General features: G+C 44.9%; 1 protein-coding gene across 1 annotated transcript in view; it reads right to left on the bottom strand.

Annotated features, from left to right (window-relative positions):
* Positions 1-20,434, bottom strand: part of syne2b (spectrin repeat containing, nuclear envelope 2b) — a 136,334-nt gene that overhangs the window by 91,573 nt on the left and 24,327 nt on the right. The window contains 30 exon segments of the mRNA XM_047611357.1: positions 36-365; positions 447-776; positions 863-1,142; positions 1,527-1,634; positions 2,074-2,276; positions 2,362-2,474; positions 3,191-3,398; positions 3,468-3,668; positions 3,761-3,862; positions 4,373-4,540; positions 5,062-5,220; positions 6,444-6,594; positions 6,692-6,847; positions 6,933-7,528; positions 7,985-8,275; positions 8,391-8,511; positions 8,651-8,745; positions 8,871-8,952; positions 9,056-9,243; positions 10,412-10,546; positions 10,698-14,108; positions 15,154-15,312; positions 15,425-15,604; positions 15,703-15,804; positions 15,910-16,044; positions 16,574-16,738; positions 17,851-18,050; positions 18,141-18,237; positions 19,561-19,729; positions 19,981-20,093. Of these exon segments, the coding sequence (XP_047467313.1) occupies positions 36-365; positions 447-776; positions 863-1,142; positions 1,527-1,634; positions 2,074-2,276; positions 2,362-2,474; positions 3,191-3,398; positions 3,468-3,668; positions 3,761-3,862; positions 4,373-4,540; positions 5,062-5,220; positions 6,444-6,594; positions 6,692-6,847; positions 6,933-7,528; positions 7,985-8,275; positions 8,391-8,511; positions 8,651-8,745; positions 8,871-8,952; positions 9,056-9,243; positions 10,412-10,546; positions 10,698-14,108; positions 15,154-15,312; positions 15,425-15,604; positions 15,703-15,804; positions 15,910-16,044; positions 16,574-16,738; positions 17,851-18,050; positions 18,141-18,237; positions 19,561-19,729; positions 19,981-20,093 (8,748 nt within the window).

Raw genomic sequence — 20,434 nt, 5'->3', positions numbered from 1 at the left:
TAGATCATCTTTACTGATATTACCAGTGGACTCACCTGTGCCGCCTGCAGCCTTTGCTCAAAGTGCATGTGACCACCGAGGCCCAACAGCTTCTGCTTCTGCTCTTTGATCCATGACTGGACGCTTTCACTTTGTCCTCTGAAGGCGTCCATGTCCCTCTGGGTGGCGGCTTCAGTCTCGGCCTGGTTCAGAGCCTCCTCTGCAGCCTGCAGCACCTTCCTCCACTCCTCCTCGGTTTGTCTCACTGCTTCCTGGACCTTCTGTCTCCCGTCCTCGTCCAAACCCTGGTTATCGCTCAGACTCCGGCTCCGTTGCTTCAGATCCTGCAGCTTTGCTTCTCCGTCCGACCTCGAGCTCAGAGCAGCCTAAAAACCAACGACGGCGTCGTGAGAATCTTTAAAAACAAACCTCGAAGGTATTCTACAAATTACCGATGTTAAACCCACTCGTGCAGTCTGCAGCCTTTCTTCAACGTGCATGTGACCAGCGGGAGACGTCAGGTTCTTATCGTGGTCTCTGATCCAGGACCGGACGCTTTCGTTCTGGGTTTGGAAATCATGCAGCTCTTTGTGTAACAGGTCTTGTGTCTGTGCAGCGTTCAGAGCGTCCTCGGCCGCCTGCAGCGCCGTCCTCCACTCGTCCTCCACGCCTCTAAATGACATCTCCACCTCCTGCCTCCTGCTCTCCTCCACATCCTCCTGCTCACGCAGACGTTCGCTTCGTCTCCTCAGGTCGTTCACTTTGGAGTCTCCCTCGGATCTGGAGCTCAGGACGGTCTGGGAACGTCAAAGACATCCTTAACAAACACATATAATCTACGTATTGTAGGAACAAAGGTTATTCTAATATTATTTTCTCCAACCTGTGCTTTGGTCTTGATCTCCTCCGTCTTGGTGTCCTTTCCCGGAGAGGTGAGGTCTTGCAGCAGGTCACTGATCCAGGTCCTGGTGCTCTTTGCCTGGGTAATAAACTCGTCGTATTCTCCGTCCAGAGCGACCTGGACCTCGGCCTGTTTCCTGAGCCGAGCCTCCAGGTTTCGGTATCGCTGGATCAAGTTGTCGCTGTCCTTCAGGAGACTTTCAGACCTGACGCCTTGTTTACGAACGGACGCCAACAGCTCGATGAGGGTCTCAACTCGGACGCTGCCGCACGCAAAGTGAAATATGAATTTAGACGAGAGGGAAGGACAGAACGGTCTGCGAATCAACAGCTTTATGAATTTTGTAGTTAATTTTAAACAGATTATATAGACGACCACAGCACATTAGATGAGTCCATGATATAATTTAATAATGAATTGGATTAATTAATAAATTAGGAGAAGAATAATGTGTGTATATCTCACAGTATTCTCAAACTATTTTCAAGTAAATCTCTGTAAATCATCCGTTATAATATTCATGTTTGGTTCCCAGATTAGAACAGTTAATATTTCCAGTTTAATAGAGTCAGGACATCAGCGCTGCAACATTTATGAATTATATTTAAAAACTATTTTTAATGAGTGTGAACATGTGGAGCATCACCTCTCATCCTGAAGGTCTTTAAGCAGCAGTTTAACTTTCTCTGACACCACAGCCTGTTTCTCTTTGTTCTGAAGCCACTCGCGGAAGCTGTCGTGTTGCTTCTGCAGACTAGTAAAACAAAAGGAAAGACACAAGATTTACAGTCACATAAATCAATTCAACTGTGACGTGAGCAGAAGCAGAAATATAGAAATGTGAAGATTAGACGTTTAGGGAATAAAACTCCCAAAGACGGTGCCTTTTTATTTTTAAGGTATTTTGTGACGTGCAAGTTGAACAGAATATTAATTTAAATAATATAAACACAACTAAGACTCAGAAATAAATGAACCAATATAAAATGCTATGCGTGGTCAGATGTTGAATCTAATTCCACTTCCTGTCTCAGCTTTCCGGTCTAGTTTCTACCGTTAGCATCAGCAGCATTAGCATCATGGTAGCCAGTATAAGGACCCGTCCCTAGTCCAGGATCTGGTCTCAGTCCACATGTGGAGGTGGTCTGGGACACATCTGACCTCATTATTCAGGGCAGAGACGTGGCACCGACCTGTTCAGGTCACTGAGGAGCGACTCCATCTCCTTCTGCCTGTTGCGACAGTGTGTTTTGAAGGTGGCCACCTCCTCCTGCTGCTCCCTCAGCCAGTCGCTGAACTCCGACAGCTCCTGGGGAGGAACCTGCTGGCCGCCTCTCTCCAGCTGATCCTTCAGCTGCTCCAGGCGTCGCTCTGCGTCCTCAGCTTTTAAGAACGCCTGGTGGCCACGAGAGAAAACGATAAGGACTCCGTGTATCTGTCTGAGGATCCAGACGCTACTGTCATCGGGCTCATTCACTTACAGTCAGTCTCTGCACATATATCTCCACGTCTGCTCGGCTCTCAGGGTTCTCGAAGCACTCGTTGACGGCCAGCTGCAGGTCCTGGAGCCACTGCTCAAATGAAAGCTTTTCATCTGGGAACACAGACAGATTTCATGTTTCTGTCCATCAGCACAGTCTATTATTATTATTTACAATCAGTCTAATGCGCTTTAACTGTTGAATAAATATTTTAAAATGTAGGTTATGACAAACTTGTGGAATTACTGCAGCATGTTTCATTAATGAAGTTAAATGCACTATTTTTTTCATGTCCAATCACATTAGGCTGTAACTGCACAAAGTATCGGCTCGGTCGATACCAGCCTGAATTTTACTCAGTATCGAAAAAGAAATCGCTGGTATCACTGGTCTTCTTCACCTCACAGGATTTAAGTTGGCAGGAGCTCAACAGCGCCACCCTACCATCAGTCTATCACCATGTTATTCTCTGGTCAGGAGGGGAAGTGCATAAATAATATTTAATGAAAATGAGAGAAAGAACAGCAAGACATGTACTCACATAGACTAAATAATTTTCTTTTTATATATATATAATATAGTGGGTCAAATGTTTTGTTATAATACTATCTGTCTGTGTCCTGTTTGGTTTGTTTTGTCTATGTGTGTCTGTGATTGTGTATTGTTTGATTCTGAAACTGAATTGTATGAATCGGCTGAAGTCTATTTACACTCATGACTAATGCATCAATGTTGATGAATGTGCATTGTCCCCATTCAATAAACTTATAACAACACTAATAATAATAATAATTTGCATGATGTTATCATGGTAAACCACCACACTAACCCTTGATAACTTTCAGCAGCCCTTTGTCCCTCTCCTCTCTCTTCAGGTGGATCATGTCCTTGGTGCGTGAGATGGCTTCTCTCAGTCTGCTGCCGTCGACCGTCAGCGCCTCCAGCACCTGAGGACTGGCCACGCTGGAGATCAACCCCACCTCCTTCAGCACGGCCTCCGCCTGCTTCTCCTGCGCCTCCAGATCATCACACAGCTCCTGGAGAGGAACAGACCTCGGTCAGATTCATTCCAGCTCCCGGATCGACGGACGCTAACGGCCACGTACCTGAATCTGAGCTTCGACTTTAGGCCCTGAGGCGTCGACCTTGGTGAGGCAGCGCTGGATGTTCTCCACGGCCGTGTGGCTCTCCTCCATCTTCTCCGCCAGGTGTTTCTTCACAGCCATCAGCTCCTGGAAGACGTCTGTGCAGTCGGTGAACAACTCCTTCACCTGCTCCATCCTCTTCCTCAGCTGGGTTTCCATCACCTGGAAGGAGAAGAAAACAGAAGAGGAATCATATTTTAAACAGCTGCAGAAAAACTAAATAAAATAACCTCGTCATCAGTGTCTCAGTTCACCTGCAGCTCCAGCGGAGCCTCCTGACTCTGCAGCATCTCCTGGATCTCCACAGACTTCTTGTGGAAATGTTCAACATTCTCCTCGTTGGCAATGATCTCGTCCTAAGAGACATTTTACAGTCATTGGAAATATTTCAAATTTCAAGATACTGGAGATTTAACCTTTTATCATTTGAGGAGTTTTGCAAAATTATTTGCAAAAAGGCTGGTATGACTATTTAAGATAAAGTAAATTGAACGTGTTGGAGCTCATTCATGGTCTTGGTCTCTTTTTAAAGAAAAGACTCTGAAGTTTCTGTCACAAAAGTCAGAATCTCTCTAAGTGGTTTGGTTCTGGAGGAATCAAAGTTGCAACACAGTTAAAAAATAACAAGTTGTTGGGTTCACCTGATTTTTTTTGTTTAGAAAAAATGACTTTTATCAATGAAACCAGAAGAAAATGACGTATTACATCATGCAGCATTTACTCAAACTCGTTTGCAGAGCTCTAATTGGTTCAAGAAGCAGATTCTGTCCATAAACCACCAGAGGAATGTTAAAGGCTTAAAATGCTCGAGGTGTCCCAGAGTTGAGCTCCTGCCTGTTAAATACTGTGCAGTGGGACATTCGTACCCTCATGGCGAGCACTTGCTGTTCGTCGCTGAAGGGGTGGCTCTCTGCAAACAGGGCCAGTTTGACCCCGGCCCAGGCGTCCACCTCCCCTCCCAGCATCAGCTGCTTCTCCCACAGCTCCAGCCCGACTCGGAGGTTATCCGTGTAGGCGTCGGTTTTCTCTGTCACCTGCCACAAATGAACAAGGTTGAGCTCTGCCGCTTAAATTACAACAGAATTGTGCATCTTTGAGTTTGATTTCTGAAATGTTTTTACACACAGAGCCGTTCTGGAGCCAGGAAGTAGTGTTATAGGATTCAATTTAAATACTTTGATTCAATCAAATGGTGCAAGAACAAATAATTACTCAAAACATCCTGCAGCCCCAGATAAATGGTTTCCTCTCTAACGTCTTGGTCACATACATGACATGCAAGGACCAACGAAAATATCTCAAACTGGATCCTTGCATGAATGAGGAGGATGCTGGAGAAACATCTACCCATCAGAGTCACATGTTTGCTGATCTCTGAGGAGACTGGTCTCTGCTACCAGCTACTAGACTAGATCATTTAATTTAGTTTCAGAAAGCAAAGCTGTATTTTTATCCCTAATTGGCTGCAGAAATGTGGATCGGAGCATCTCTAACTTCAACTCTTTCAAACCGGAGGTTCAGTAGGAGGTAAGTGTTTCAGTGCACAGGCGCTTACGTCCAGCCAGCTGTCCATCAGCGTGTGAGCCTCCGCCTCGAAGGAAGTCTCGCTGCAGTCTGGGAACTTCTTCAGCTCGGACTGCAGATGTCTGCAAACGCTCTTCATCTCCTCCATCCGCTCCCCGAGTCCCGCCAGCTCCTCCTTAATGTCACCCACCTGAACAAAATCCAGACAGACAGATAGATAGAGAACTTATAAACTAACTTAGATAACTTAATAAAATAACTTGCAAAGCACAGACGACTGGGAATTAGTAAAGAATCAGGATTAAAAAAGTACAAAGTGCTAAAAACGTAGATAATTAAAAGATCCTAAAGAGGTAGTTGTTACTTTTCATCAGCCAGTTTCTTGGCTAAACCTTCTCTCTTCAGTAGCAGCGCTAACAGGTATGCCTGTCACGATAATCAATAAACCATTTAATAAATGATGTGCATGCGTGTTTGTTTTCCTCGTCTCTTTCTACTAAAGACACTGGATGATGACAAAGGTTCACTCAGCATCTGGACACGTTGGTTTCCAGTAGAAGTTTGTAGAAATAAAAGAGATGATTTCAAAGCCGAATGCGACGGCTCCAGCGTGCAAACACTTCGGATTTAAACCGAATGAGGAAGGTGAGTCCGTTAACACGGATGAGCCAGTTTATCGTATTAGTTGAAAGTAGAGGCAACAAAAAAAAAAAAAAACAATAAAACCAACGTGCATCTGAAACACAACCATCCGGTCTAGTTTTCTCAGCTGGAGATGAAGAGGAGCCTTCGTCCTCATAGTCAAGACTCACTGAGACGTTTGATCAACAAAGTAAATACAAAAAAAAAAAGCCAGCATTTGGAGACATGCTACAAATGTAACACGTAACACAGCGCTACATGTTGAGGAAACTACACTTTTTATTCAAGTGCAATTTTTGCAAACAGAGACTGAGAGTCCATTTATTTTTATTGTTTTATTTATTGGGGATATTTAAAAGTTGTTTTATGATGTTAAATACTGTTTATTGCATTTGAAAGGTACTTGTATTATTGCTCCATATTATCATTAGTGGGTCTCAAAATAACGTTGACTATAATATCAGTTATCAGCAATAATTTGTAGGACAATATATCGTGCAACAAACTTTGTTATAGTGACAGGCCCACTAACTATCTTTCTTCACATTCCTTCTACAGAGACTCTGTCATCTCTACACTATCTTGTATTAAGCAAAAAATCTGCCAATCAGTTAAGCTTTTTTTTGCTTGACAAAAATCTTAAAATAAGCACAAAGTTCTTGTCTCTGAACAAAATAGAAGACGTATTTCTTTGATACAAGGATTCCTTTTGCAGTCTTATTTAGGCTGCAGCCATTAAAGTCTCCTAGAATGAGAACAGGGGAGTCTGACCTTTGTGATGCTTCTCTGCAGGTTCTCTTTGCCCATGTAAGAAGCCTGATCCCCGATGGTCTGCTCTGCCCTCTGGATGGCGTTGCTCAGGTGACTGCGGCAGGTCTGGAACTTCTTGAGGAGGTCCAACAGAGCGTTGCACTGCTTCTTCCTGCAGCAACAAGACAACGACAGAGCAGAGTTTAAATGACTCCTAATCCTCTGTTGCTCTGATAATAATCTAAACAATAATCTTCATTTGAGCTGACCGATCAAAAAACGCTCTCTGAGTCTTCCTCCACTCAGTCTCCAGCTCCTGGAGGACATTTTCATCTCCATTCTGTTTCTCTTGAAGTTCTCTGAGGTTCTCAATTTCAGAGCTCTGGGTCTGAAGCTGACCTTCCAAATCTGACAGAGCACGAAGCCTGGAAAGATTATTAAGACATTATTTTACCAAGTCCGAAGTCCTGCAGATGTCTGGACGTAAATAAGAAGCACTGCACCACAGACCTGTGTTGAACAGCGGGCATGGTCGGCTCTTTCAGGCCTTGTGCCTCGATCGTATCCTGCAGCTTCCTCAGCTCCCCCAGCATCGTCCTCTTCCTCAGGCCCAGGGATCTGCTCTGGGTCTCCTTGTGGAGGCCCTTCTGCTGGCCGGCCAGCCCGCCGTCCGCCTCCTCCAGCTTCTTCAGGAGGGCGCTCACCATGTCCAGGCAGGAGGCCGGGGCTCCGTCCCTGGTGATGGTCAGCCGGGCTCCCTGCAGGAGCACGTCCAGCTGAGGCGCCTTCTCCTTCAGGCTGTCGATGCTCTGCCTGATCAGGGCCAGCTTGGAGCGGGACTCCTGCAGTACCACGGCGTCGCTGCAGGGGGCTCCTTGGACCCCGGAGACGTCCTCATCCAGGGTGCGCAGCGACATGAGGAACCTGTCGAGGGCGCGAGCGGCCGCTTCGCTCTTGCGGACCTGCTGCCGGAGCTGGTCCAGGCTGGTCCTGTGGGTCTCGACCTCCCGGCTCAGAGGGAGACATTCTCTGGGGTCCAGGTCGCTGGACTCAGGGTCCAGTCGGGACAGCTGGTCCAGTTCACTCTCAATGTTGTCATCCAGCTCCTTTTTAAGCAAAACGAGATCAGAAAAGATTAATATGAAATAAAGACGAGATAAAGATGAAATTAAGATGAAGTAAAGACGAGATAAAGATGAGATTAATATGAAATAAGTATGAGATAAAGGTGAAATAAAGACAAAATAAGACAAGGGTCGTGGGTGTATTAGAGAGGACTCTTAAAGAAGATGCAGACACTTCTTCCCTGGACTTTAGCAACATGTGAACCTGAGAGCCTGAGCATTAAATCAAATAAAATATATTAAACAATCATTAAGTTACTGTAAATTACACAAATGAATTGTTATTAAATTAAAGTCTTACAATACGATAGAACACCATAAGATGATCCTATATTTATGATCCCCTCTTACACTGGGGACATTTGCAGCAGCAGACAGGAGATAAAAACACTAAATAAGTCGGTTAAGTTCCCACCAGACAGAGACAAACAAACAGACCTTGATCTCCTTCAGGATGTTGGTGTTGGCCAGTGTGAAGGCGGTGATGTCTTTGGGCTGCCTCAGGTACCGGTCCAGACGCTCGCTGAAGTCCACCATGTGGTTCTCGGTGGAGTCGATCTGTCTGAGGGCGGCGCCCAGCGAGCTGCCTCTCCTCTGAAGGCTGCACTGCTGGCTACGCCACTGCTCCTGCAGCTCCGTGCGCTCCTGCTCCAGCGAAGAGTTCCTGCTCAACTGGGAGCACTGGTTTGCGTATTCAGACCAGAGAGACTCGGTCTCCTGACGCAAGAACTGAGACAAAGGGAGATCAACTCAAGATTACTGGATTGTTGTGGAGATCAGTTTGTCTGCATCAGCTGCTCTAATAATATTTTACAATATTTGAAACGACAGACTGATTGTGAACCTGTATTTCTTGGAGTCGTGTGTGCAGGCCTTTCAGAGACACCGAGTCAGAGGGAACATCCTTGATGCTCTGTTCGTTTTTGGCCAGTTGGGCTTGAAGAGTCCATTTATAATTCTCATATCTGGAGGTTTGATCACAGAAAAACAGTTCTGAATCTATTTTTAGATTATTTCACACCTTGCAACTGTCAATCTATGGGAGAAACTGCAACAAAAGAATGTGCTTGAAGGATTAGTAGCTTTGTGATAAATGAATCTTACCTTTCCACTGCTTCCTTTTTGGAGACTTCGTCCTCCACAGACGTCTGCTGCTTTACAACTTCTCTGCTCTCCACAGAAACCGTCTTCACTTTTTCCTGGAAGAAAAACAAAAGCACGTTACAGATTAAATCACAGGTGAGCGGCTCAGCTCAGGTCGTCGGCTTCCAGATTTAAACGCAGATAACTCGAATGTCAGAGAAGTCTGAGCAGTGAATCATACCTCGGGTGAGACCTGAGGTGTGTCGCTTGGTTTTGTCAGTTCCTTTTGTGCGGTTATATCCTCACTGAAGCCGAGTGTAATCCTTAAAGAAAAAAAATAGAATGATTTTGATGAGGGACTTTCTTTTAATTATTTTCTTAATTAATTTTCCTCTGCCTGCGTTTCTCTGTTTGACGAAGCCTCACCTCGGCTCGGGGAGCGGTGCTTCTTGGTCTCCGCTGAACTGGTGCTGGATGGCGGCCAGCCTCTTCTCACACTCCCTGAGCTGGGTCTGAGCCAGACGGTGAGCGTCCTCAGGGCTCAGCGTGTCACACAACTCTTTCAAGGCCTCCAGGTGCTCACCTGCCTCTGCAAAGTCTGCGGAGAAGCAAGCCTGTGCAGAAAAAACAGTAAGGAAGTTAATTTTGTGTCTTAAATGAGTCAGAATGTCCTCAAACTGACCTAATTTTGACCTGATTATTAGTCTCTTTGTTGTATATTTGTTAGTTTAGCTGGAAAGAGAACACACCAGCCCACCCCCAGACACCAGCAGCCGCCCAACGTGATGCACAAAAAAATAGTTTATCTAATTGAGCGATATGTTAACGTGTTGTATTTCATGTCTCTTTCCAAGTGTGTAACAAAGCAGCCAGAAAGAAGAGCGACAGGTAACTGGTCCCTCGGAGGCACAACGGAGGAAGAAGAGGAAGTCGGAGGTACAGGAGCGGAGCAGATAAACCCACTCCTTTGAACCACACCTGCCAAGAGTTCAGCTCTGGTGATTTAGCTACCTGTGCTGGGTTTTCTAAACGGGGGCGTAAGTGCATCTCACACCGCAGGGCTGATGCCTGAAAGTCTTTCCTTGTTACTTCAAACCGTAACTGCTGCAAAAAGTGTGAGATCTCAGGCCTCACAGCCTGGGAGATATAAAACGAATCAAGACAAAACACAAGCATTCAACAGAAGGTTTAGGGCCTTAGAGGTCTTCAATGTTTTTCAGGCCAAGACCCCCAAACTGATGGAGAGACTACGTAGGGAACCTCCTACCTATTATATGAGTTCTATATTAAACTAGTGCTATAAATACACATAAATATCACCAGTTTGCATTTAATATTAAGCTATTCAAATAATACACAGGTTCAAATATTCAGGTTTTTATATAAACATACCTAACTGTATATTTATAAAAGACAAAAGACCTATGGTTTAGAGCAGGGGGGGTTGCAAAATTTTCATTTGATTAGACATTTTTTAGATATTTTTTTTGCATTTTTGTCCCACAGTGAATGCAAAATATTGAATGCAAAATGACAATAATAATGCATATTTATGAACAGCACTAGGCCAAGTTTAATACAGTAGGAAGGGTCCCTACTTAACCTCTCCCTTAGTTTGAGGGTCCTTGGCCTGAAAAACGCTGAAGACGCCTGGTTTAGAGTCTGGATGCTTATAATAACAGATTCTGTCTCGTGTGAATACTTGTCTGTTAACGGCAATTTAAAAATAAAAAACATGCATATTAACACAAAGCTCCCCCAGTGAATGAGTTTGAGTCTGACCTCCCACTGTGTCCTGACAGACTGGGTGAAGAACTCCATGTCCCGGAGCTGTGACGAGGTACAAAACGCCTCCATGCCTTTAGCTGCTCTCAGGAACTCCTCCAGCAACTCCGGGTCCAGGGTCCTCAGAGTCTCCTGAAGAGAAACGCAAAGACAGAATAGAGATTTTAAAGCGACACATGTAGCTCCTACAAGCGTTTCTTTGTTTTTAGATTATAACGAATATAAACTCAGGGAATATCAGATTGAAATACATAAATAAATGACTGGCAGGGAATAAATTTACCTCCTTCACTGACACCACTTCGGCCGATATGCGTTTGTCTTTAAAGACGGTGATGGCTTCCAGGATGTGCGCCTGCAGGCAGTGTTTCGCCTCCTCAAAGCCGTTCCTGGCCAAAGCCTGGGCCTTTATGTAGGCCTCTGTGTAGGCCTGGGGGGGCGCCTGGGCCAGAGCCGGAGGTGTGATGCAGAGGTCTGGTGATTCGGCCTGAGGTGACACACTGACCTGAGAAAGGATGATGGTCTGGAGCTGTTGGGGTTTGGGTTGCAGAGAAGGTTGGGTTTGAGGTTTTGGCTGTGGGGGTGATTGAGCTTTAGCCTGGGGCACTGTTTGGGCTTTGGGTAGTGGTGGCGACTGAACCGGAGGCTGAGGCTGAGGTTTGGGCTGCGACATGGATTGGGCTCTCGGTTGAGGTGGTGACGGAGCTTTAGTTTGAGTAGGTGATTGTGCAGCATGTTGCGATGCCGTTTGGGTCTGGACCTTGAGTTGTTGAGGCGGTGATTCAACCTTGGGTTTAGTTGGTAATTGGGCTAAAGGTTGTGATACAGTTTGGGATTGTACCTTAGGTTGTTGAGGTGGTGATTCAACTTTGGGTTTAGTTGGTGCCAGAGCAGCAGGTTGCGATGCCGTTTGGGTCTGCACCTGGAGTTGTGGTAGAGGGACTTCGGCCTTGGGTTTGGGTGGAGATATGGACTGTGGTGGAAACTGGGGCTCCGGTACGGGCTGTGGCAATGGTTGAAACTTTTGTTGAACTGGTGGCTGAACTTTAGGTTGAGCTGATGATTCAACTTCTGCCTGTGGTGCCCATACGGGCAGAGGTTTGAGTGGTGCAGGTGATTCCCCTTGTACCTGAGCTGGTGGCTGAACGGTTGGTTGTGGCTGGAGCTGGGGCTGATTTTTGGGTTGGTGGGTGGGCGGCTGTAACTGAATGTTAGACTGCTGCATCTTGGTGTGAGGCTTTCCTTGTGCCAGTGGCTGAGCCTGGATTTGTGTTTGGGACTGAAACTGCTGAGTTTGGAACGGGGGCTGTGAGGTAAGCTGAGGAGGAGGGGCTTGGTGTGGTTGTTGGGCCTGGGGAGGGAGATGAGGCTGAGGCTGTGAGGGAAGCTGAGGAGGAGGGGCTTGGTGTGGTTGCTGGGCCTGGGGAGGGAGATGAGTCTGGAGCTGGGGCTGAGGTTGATGGTGAGTTTTGATCTGATGCTGAATCTGTAAAGACTGATAAGACGGGGACGGTGCCTGGACCCAAGGTTGCTGTTGAGCTTGACCTTGTTGTGTCTGCACTACGTTATAACCTCTGATCTGAGGGAGTTGCTGCATCGGACTCTGGGGTCTCATTTGGGACTGAGTTTGAACCCACTGTTGGGTTTGAGTTTGAGTCTGATTATAGGATTGTCCCATCTGGGAATATCCATGGAGGCCAATCTGAGGCCCTTGCTGGCTCCACTGAATGGTTGGATACGCCTGTGAATGTGGGGCTTGAACCACTTGCTGCGGGTACTGTTGGGGGAAGGGATGCCTCTGCTGGGTAATGCTCTGATTCTGTAGCTCTTGTATGTCTGTCCACTGCTGGGATGGAGAGTGAGCCTGGGAATAACCCTGGGGGTAAGGCTGTGGTTGTGCGGGAGCCTGTGGATGTTGGATGGACATTGGGGATGAGGTCCTGACCTGACTCCAAGCTTGTAGTTGCCCCTGGGAAGTATGGACTTGTTGCTGAGCATGTGCGGTATATTGAGTCATAGACTGAGCATGACTTTGAGGGTAGGCCTTTGGCTGTGGATGGGTTTGAACCTGTACCCCAGGTTGGGTGTGGGTTTGGGGATACGCAATTAACTGAGGAGGGGTTTGTGCCTGAGCTACAGACTGGACATTTTGAGCTTGGCCCATTGACTGTGAGTGAGTCTGAGGCAGAGCGCTGAGCTGAGGGTGCATTTGAGGATGAACCATTTGTTGGGAATGGATTTGAGACTGGGCCTGTGTTGGTGGCTTAGGAGAGGGGGGTCTGACAGGTGCCCAAGACTGGGGATGACTGCGAAGCTGAACGTGGGATGGCACAGGAGGCTGGATTTGGCCCGGAAGTGGAGACTGCGCTAGGGAAGGGGTTCTGGCTGGAGGCCATGTCTGCACTTGAGCTACAGCCGGGCCATGAGCTAGACCCTGTGGCTGCAAAGGTGCCTGAGAACCAGGTGGGACATATGTTTGGGGAGGAGGCTGAACCTGGAGCTGGGCCTGGGGTTGTGTCTGTGGCTGGGTCACTGGCTGGGTCTTCACCGGGCCATGAGGCTGTTGAAGAACTTGTATCTGGGACTGGTTTTCACTAACTCTAGTTTGGGATCGTGACTGACTTTGGGCCTTTGTTTGTGGGTGAGGCTGAGCTACAGGGACAGTCTGTGTTTTATTCTTGGTGTCTGAATCTGGTTGTACTTGTTTTACAGTAGGTTGCTGTTGTTGTTGCTTTTGCTGTTGGCGTTGAGGCGGCTCTAAATTTAAAGGTTGCTGTGTTTGTTTTTGCTGCTCCCTTTGCTGCTGTTGCGGCTGCACTGCGATTTCAGCTTGTGTCTCAGTTGCTGTACGTTGTGAAATGATCTGATCTGATCCCACTGATTCTCTCTTTGATTGGAAACCCATCTGTCCAGAGTGAACCGGATCCTCAGTGGAAATCGGTTCAGGACTCCTAGCTGGGGATTTCTGTTGGGCCACGGGGGCTTTCTGAAGCCAGGGCCGATTCCTCATGGCCTGAGCCTTTCTGCTCTGAAGCTCCTGTGAACTCAGGGCTGTTTTCGTTACTGCTGGTTGCTGAGCTGAAGTCTGCTCATGGGTCTCTGATATCTGTTTAATTTGTGTTTCAACTTGTATATTAGTTACCAGATGCCGCTGCTCTTTTTCTACCTGCTTCTGCTCAATCTGTTGATGTTCCTGCTTGTGCTGCTGTGGTTGTGATTGTGTAAACTCCTGCTGTTGCACTTCTTCTCGTTGACCTTGCTTGGATCCTGCTTCTATTTGTTGTCCTAGCTTAATTTCGGACTCTCTACTATGTCCACGTTGTACTACTTCTTGCTCATGAGTCTCCTGTTGTTTTTGTGCAGCAGCCTCTGCCCATGCTTGAGTCTGGACTTCTGGTGGTGAATCTGTCCTGGTCCCTTTCAGAGCCTGAGCGTAGGTATACGGCATCGGGGGAGAAGTCTTCCTTTCTTCTCTGTATTCTTGCACCACTATCTTGGGAACGAATGTTTCACTGCTGTGATGTGAAACTAACTTTGTCTCGGTCTGATATGTCGTCTGTCTGGTGTCTGACTGTCTCAGGTGTTGGGGCTTTGCTTTCGACTGGATAAAGACTTTTGAAGGTGGGGTTGCTTCTGGAGGGCTTCGGCTTCTGTCTCTTCTGGCACCCAGGCTGCTCAGCATACCGACAACCTCCTAGAAAAGAAACCACACGGACGTTTGAAAAATGTATTTTGTTGTATCAAAATGACAAGCTGAAACAAGGGCAACTGGACTTTGAGTAAGTAGTGAAGTAGTGTCTTCAGTTCTGCAGGAGTTGGCATTTAAATAGGAATATCTGTGGGTGTTGCCCATCAGAAACTCACAGGACTAGGCTCTCATGATAATGACGAGATACTTAACTGTAGTCAGATCAATCTGTTTTGATCCTGTTTCCTTTCCTTCCTTTACTTTCTTTTATTTAAGCGTCAACGATGTGTTAAAGCAGTTAACAAAATTCAAAGAGTGGCTGACCCGCTCCGTGTATTTAATTTTCATTTTAAAACTGAAATTCAAGACATTTTCTTTTTCAGGGTCAAGAATGGATAAATAAAACTTTAAAGACTGGTTGGTTTTCATTTTCTGGTTCTAAAAACAAAAAAATAAAATCTTTAGAAGACAGAAACAAAAAAGCACTGTGTAACAGAAGTTGATGGACGTGGATCAGAACGGTGTTTTTCAAAACATTAAAAGAGTTTGTCTCAGGGAACAGGACATGAGTGCAGTAGAATAACGACACATAATCAGGGAAACATCAGCTACTAGCTAACATGACTCTGATATGCGTGCAGAGATTTCTGCAGAGGATAAGTCTCATTCTGCCACATCAAAAAAATTACATCAGAGTAAGGCTCTAAAGATATTTTAGCCCAGGCTCGGGAAACCACAGGTAGACGTCATATATTTGGGCAGAAACACGGTACCGTCCTCATCCACGGACATGAACAATGGAAAGTTGTGCTTTTGTCTGGAAGACAAGGGTGTAACTAACTTCATGCCCAAATTTTGAATTTTGTTACGGTGAATTTTGTTTTTATTCATGGGTGGATGTTCAGGTCTGAACAAGTGGCGAAACGTTTCCAGGGAACTGTTTTCACTTGTTCTTTGGATACACTATGACCCTAATCATGTGCTTCTTTGTGTCACATCCTACTGTCTCACGTCCAGAATGAGGAAAACATTTTACAAAAGGACGACTAGCCTGTGATTGAGCAACAGTCGCTCGCACTCGGTCCTGCATGGCTGAGGCATGGAGGTACTGGAGGGGAGAGCTCTTCTGACTTGTCATCACCATCACCTGTAGGTCCTGGTCCTCAGTGACCACCTGACCCTCCAGCTGTAGGCCACGGGAAATAATGGCCTGTACAAATACATGGGGTTAATTAGTCATTGGCGTTACCTCAAAGGTGCAAATATGAAGCTACAGAAGGAAATAGAGCAGATCAACCTCCCTACTCTTTGGAGCATCTTACCCGGGCTCGTGGGTCCTGACCCTGTTTCTTTTGTTGCCGATCTGAGGCCCTCAGCAGCTGATAAAGCTCCCGGGCCTCAGACTCCCAGTGAAGGAGTTCGGCCAGTCGACTGTCCAGGCCGGAGACGCTGTGCTGCAGCTCTGCACACAACTGTTCTGCTTCAAACACGGTCTGGATCACCTGGGGACAAAAATAATAAAAAAAAAAAAAAAAAAACAGGTGGTGAGATGGTGAGATTTGTTTTATAAACGTAGGAAGAGAAAATAAATCCTTCATACTTCTGGTATTGCGAGCTTTAGTTTGTGTAGCTGATCCGCTGGGCATTCGGGAGAAGGTTCCAAAGTCTCCAGATCCACTTCTTTTATCTTCCTCATTAGGAACTGAAGCACAGAAAGAGATAGTCTGGTTATTTTCAGGAGTTATTTACAGGAAAATGGCAGTTTATAAAACCAAATAATGCAATGACTCGACTGGTTTATTTGTACCTGTAATCGTTTCCTGTAGGTGCGTAAAGGACCTGCCATCACCTCCAGAGGCTCTTTAAAGATCAGAGTTGCTTCTCTGATCAAAGCCTGGAGGTCCTGGGTGTGAACGTCTTCTCTGGGCTCCGCTGGGCTTTCCTGAGGAAAATTACATCATTATAAGACAAAGACAATACAGAGATTCACTATTAAATGCCAGTGGACAATGGTGGCGTTTTAAAAACAATTTTTTTCCTGTACGTCAACACCCCAGAGGACAAAAACACAATAGTGGGAATTCAGAGATGCATTCCATCCATTTTAACAACGATTCATTACCACTGAAACCTGTCCTGTAAGTAACTGGAGACGCATCATTTAGCTTTGCTTTTTTTTCCTTAACACAAAAAGTAAAGGTGGAGTGTCACTTTCTAATTGGAAGCCACTCCTTTTCAACACTGCGTGGGAATAAATACATAGTCACGTGTCACTTAAAGGCACAAACACAGAAGAAACCAGGTCACCCTGTTGGACAAAGAGTATAATATATTACCTAGACAAAAGAGAACAGGCAGACAGTTCATGTTATATGGGAAAATGTACTTTCTAAAGGCAATGTTTTACTGGTTTCAACCTGATGTTAGTTCTCAGCGAAGAGAGTTTTTCTTTTTCTTGCTCTTTAACTTACAAACGTGTTCCTCCTGACGAACTCGGTCCAGTGCAGGTTGACTTTGCGTAGCTCCTCCATCAGGCTCCTGCTGGTCTGAGGATCCGTGGACTCGATCAGGAAGGTACCGACCTCGTTCAGGTGGGCCTGCCGAGAGCCCCACTCAGCCAGGGCCTCGGGCGTCACCTTCACAGACAAGTTTGAGTTTTAACCAACAGACACAAAGGACAGTGTAAATAAATCCCAGCTGCACTACAGCAACGTTTTCAGGCCAAAGATGAGATGAGAGATTAAGTAGCGACCCCCACCTCCTACACATATATATATATATATATATATATATATATATATATATGTGTGTGTGTGTGTTCTATATTAACGTCTCCCTGGTGCTACTTATAAATATAGATTATTATTATAATTTTGCATTAAATATAAAGCTATTCAAATGAAACACATGTTCAATTATTCATTTTTTATTTTATTTGTCTAAATTGCATATATTGTCTATTTCCTTTTTTTTTCTCGTTATCTTTCATTTAATGTTTAATGGTGCTGTTACACCAGGTAAAATTACTGTGTGCACTGTACATTTGGCCAATAGAGATTCTGATTCTCATGTTTTTTTTTTTACATAAAAAACATCAGTGACTACAAGGAATCAAACTGGCATTTAAAGGGTTAAAATTCCTCAAAATTAAGTGAATTTTTGGTAGTTTTGTAAAGTGGTGAAATGGTTAAACAGATTTATGCAGAACAAATCTGAGAAAAATATGAATCAGTTATGCTTTTACAGCAGTTTTTGGAAATGGACACTTTTGTCCGCTAAGGTAATAAGAGGGTGGTAAATTAAACGGATGCCTGAGGATTAAAGAAATTTAAATTTGTAGGGAAAACTGGAAAAATTTGTACAAAAAACTGATTTTGTGGCTCCCCCTGCAGTTCCTCCGAGGAAGAGCACTGCAGAGCTCCAAATCATTGCTGCCTGTGACCATCAAACTGTACAACTCCTCACTCTGAGTCAGTTGGTTAGATAAATTCCTTCTGTGCAATGATCCATATTTATGCTAATATTGTGCAATAACTCGTGTTCACTTCATATACTTGTGCAGATTTTTATATATTTCTTACATTGATGTGTGTATTTTTATTCTAACTGCCTACATTGCTCTTTGTTCTGAACGCTGGTACCGCTTTAATGCAAAGTAATTTCCCCTCGGGGTCAATAAAGTCATTGCATACACGATATAAGTGAGAAAAGATGAGATTCAAAGCGCTCAGGAGGCCGTCGCTGGTACCTGTGGCCTGTGGTCATGGTTGTATGTTGCAGCTCCCTGTTCGAGCCAGGCCTGCAGGGAGCTGAGACAGTCGCTGTACGAGTCCCACGCAGACAGGACCCTCCCCATGGTGCCCTTCACCGTGGTCACCTCAGACACGACCACAGCGCTGTCCTCCTCCAGCTGCTTCACCTGTTCACTCACTTTATGGTAATCTGCAGCTAAAAAGCAAAGAATAAACCAAATCAGCCAAACCATAACTCTTTCATGACTCTTACATGTCTCCTATCGCGCCGTCACCGGACTCTTACCGAGGGCAGACTTGCTCGAATATTTCTCTGAAATCTGCTTCAGTTTACGAAGAGCTGCTTCCAACATTGAAGGGAGCTCCTGTGTGTTTACCAGCTCCTGTGTTTAAGAAAATACATTTTATTTTTATGTCAGCACCAACATCAGAGTTAAGACATTCAGCACTAGTGGAGGAATAAATCTGGTCAGGATTTATGTAAGTTTGGCCCCAAAGGAAAGACCACGCTAAGACAAACTGAATGAATATCATCACATTAAGTGGATGCATAGTGTTCTCAGTTTGTGTGTCTGTAAATAACCAGCGCCATCATGTGGTCAATAGATTATTTAAACAGCTGCTGTCTGTCATTCACAGCACAGTAACTGTTATGTCTAATTTATCCACTGTTTTATTCAGAGAAGTGGACAGAAAACAACACTGAGACACAGAACCAGACAGCAGACAGACAATGAGTCCAACTTACATTTAATTTTCAGTTTAATTTAGTTTAACCATCTGATTCTCCTAATTTACTTGTTCTTTGTTCCACTAAAACAAATGTAACGTTACTTGTAGGTTATTATTCTGTTATGTTACTGGCTTGGAATCAAATTGGGCTGAATTTGGTTGGTTCTCAACCTTTTTGGACTCCTGTATATTTTTGATCTAAACCTAGATAATAATCTTATGTGTGTTTTCCTCCTCGTTAATGCTCAGAGGCTGAATTGAAGCCATTTTTCTCTCTGCAGAGTCACAACCACTGTACCAGCGAATTGACCGAACTGAGCAGAAGGAACATTTTGACGTCATTACTCGGACTGGAACCTTTGAGTGAAACTATATTTTCAAATTTTAGAAAAACAAAGACATCAAGGACATTTTCTGACTCACATTAATATGACTGACACCAACATTAATCTTCTGAAGCCTTAATGTGATTAGAGTCCGGGTTCCCTTTAATTTCAGGTGCTAACCTGAACATGCAAGTTAATGATAGTTAACACCTTCCTGCAGACGTTTCCCTTTGAGTCACTTTGAACAACGCAATCAGAAGCGAGATCTGTTAATAAAATGCAGTAAATTACTCTTGTGAAAAAGATGTAATTAGATACAAAAGATATTTTATTTTCACGGACCTCTTGCAATTACACCGCGGGCCACGGACCCCTGGTTGAGAATCACTGCTCTCATCGATTTCTAGATCTGCAACTGCTCCAGTAAACACTGTATATGCTACATGCTAACACTAAGCCAAATGTGTTCATTTAGCATGTTAGCATTCCATTATTATTAGCATATTACCTTCCTGCCGATGCACCATTAGCATGTAAACACACAGTTTGGAATCAAACTCCGCCCCATAAAATTAAACCCATTTTATTATTAATTATGCAAAACATCACAGCATCATTACGTAAAACCATTAATTGTGATTTACTCACGTTCCATTCGTGCAGCAGCACCCTGACAGCCTCTGGGGAGATGTACGGCCTCTTCCAGATACGAAGCTTGGTCCTGATCTGCCCCAGCAGATCCAGAACCGTGTGCCGGTGCTCCCGGTACTCCAGCTTGATCCCGTGGTACTTCGAGGTCACCCTCACACCCGTGAATCTGCAGGACGTTAAACTTTACAGCTGAAGCCAAGTGATGACAAAGTAAAGCTAAACCAGTGACGAACTAATCAGATGCACGTGGACGTTGAGACATAAACAAACTTAAATTTAAATGAACTAAATCTGAAATGAATTCACAAATATTACACCAGGTGGCGTCGTATTGGCTGAACCAGACGACGGATTTAAACATCTGAGATTTATCCTGTAAAGTGTTACTTCATACTGTGATAAGACGCGGGTCCTCACCTGGTCTTCAGCTCGTTCATCTTGTCGGCAGGAACCATCGTGTTCCCGTACTCGTCCTGGTTCTGGAAGGACTGGAAGGTCTTCAGGTGCTGCCCCATCTCCTCCAGACAAACCTGGAAGAACACGTTTACATGTAACACAAACAACACAAATCTAAAGGAGAACACATGCGTAACCACAGGTAATGAGCAACGAACGCATCTACTTTCTTTAATATGTATTTATTCATTTATTGTTTTGGGCTCATTTCTTTAGCATGTACTTTGTATATTAGCTCCACAACTTTAACCTCTATTGCTCCTCATCACTCCAGCACTTTAAAACCCACTGTCCTCACATCTACCGCCACAATTTAACACAACTACAACAACAACTATGTACTAAACTCTGCACTCAGTTACATCCAGAAACAAGGTGTAAAGCTCACACATATTTAAGGCACTGGTGTGTGCAG

The sequence above is a fragment of the Mugil cephalus genome, chromosome 17 (genome assembly GCF_022458985.1).
Source record: "Mugil cephalus isolate CIBA_MC_2020 chromosome 17, CIBA_Mcephalus_1.1, whole genome shotgun sequence".
In the NCBI taxonomy this organism is placed as follows: domain Eukaryota; kingdom Metazoa; phylum Chordata; class Actinopteri; order Mugiliformes; family Mugilidae; genus Mugil; species Mugil cephalus.
The sequence above is the reverse complement of the archived record's forward strand: the minus strand, read 5'-3'. Positions and strand labels throughout refer to the sequence as shown.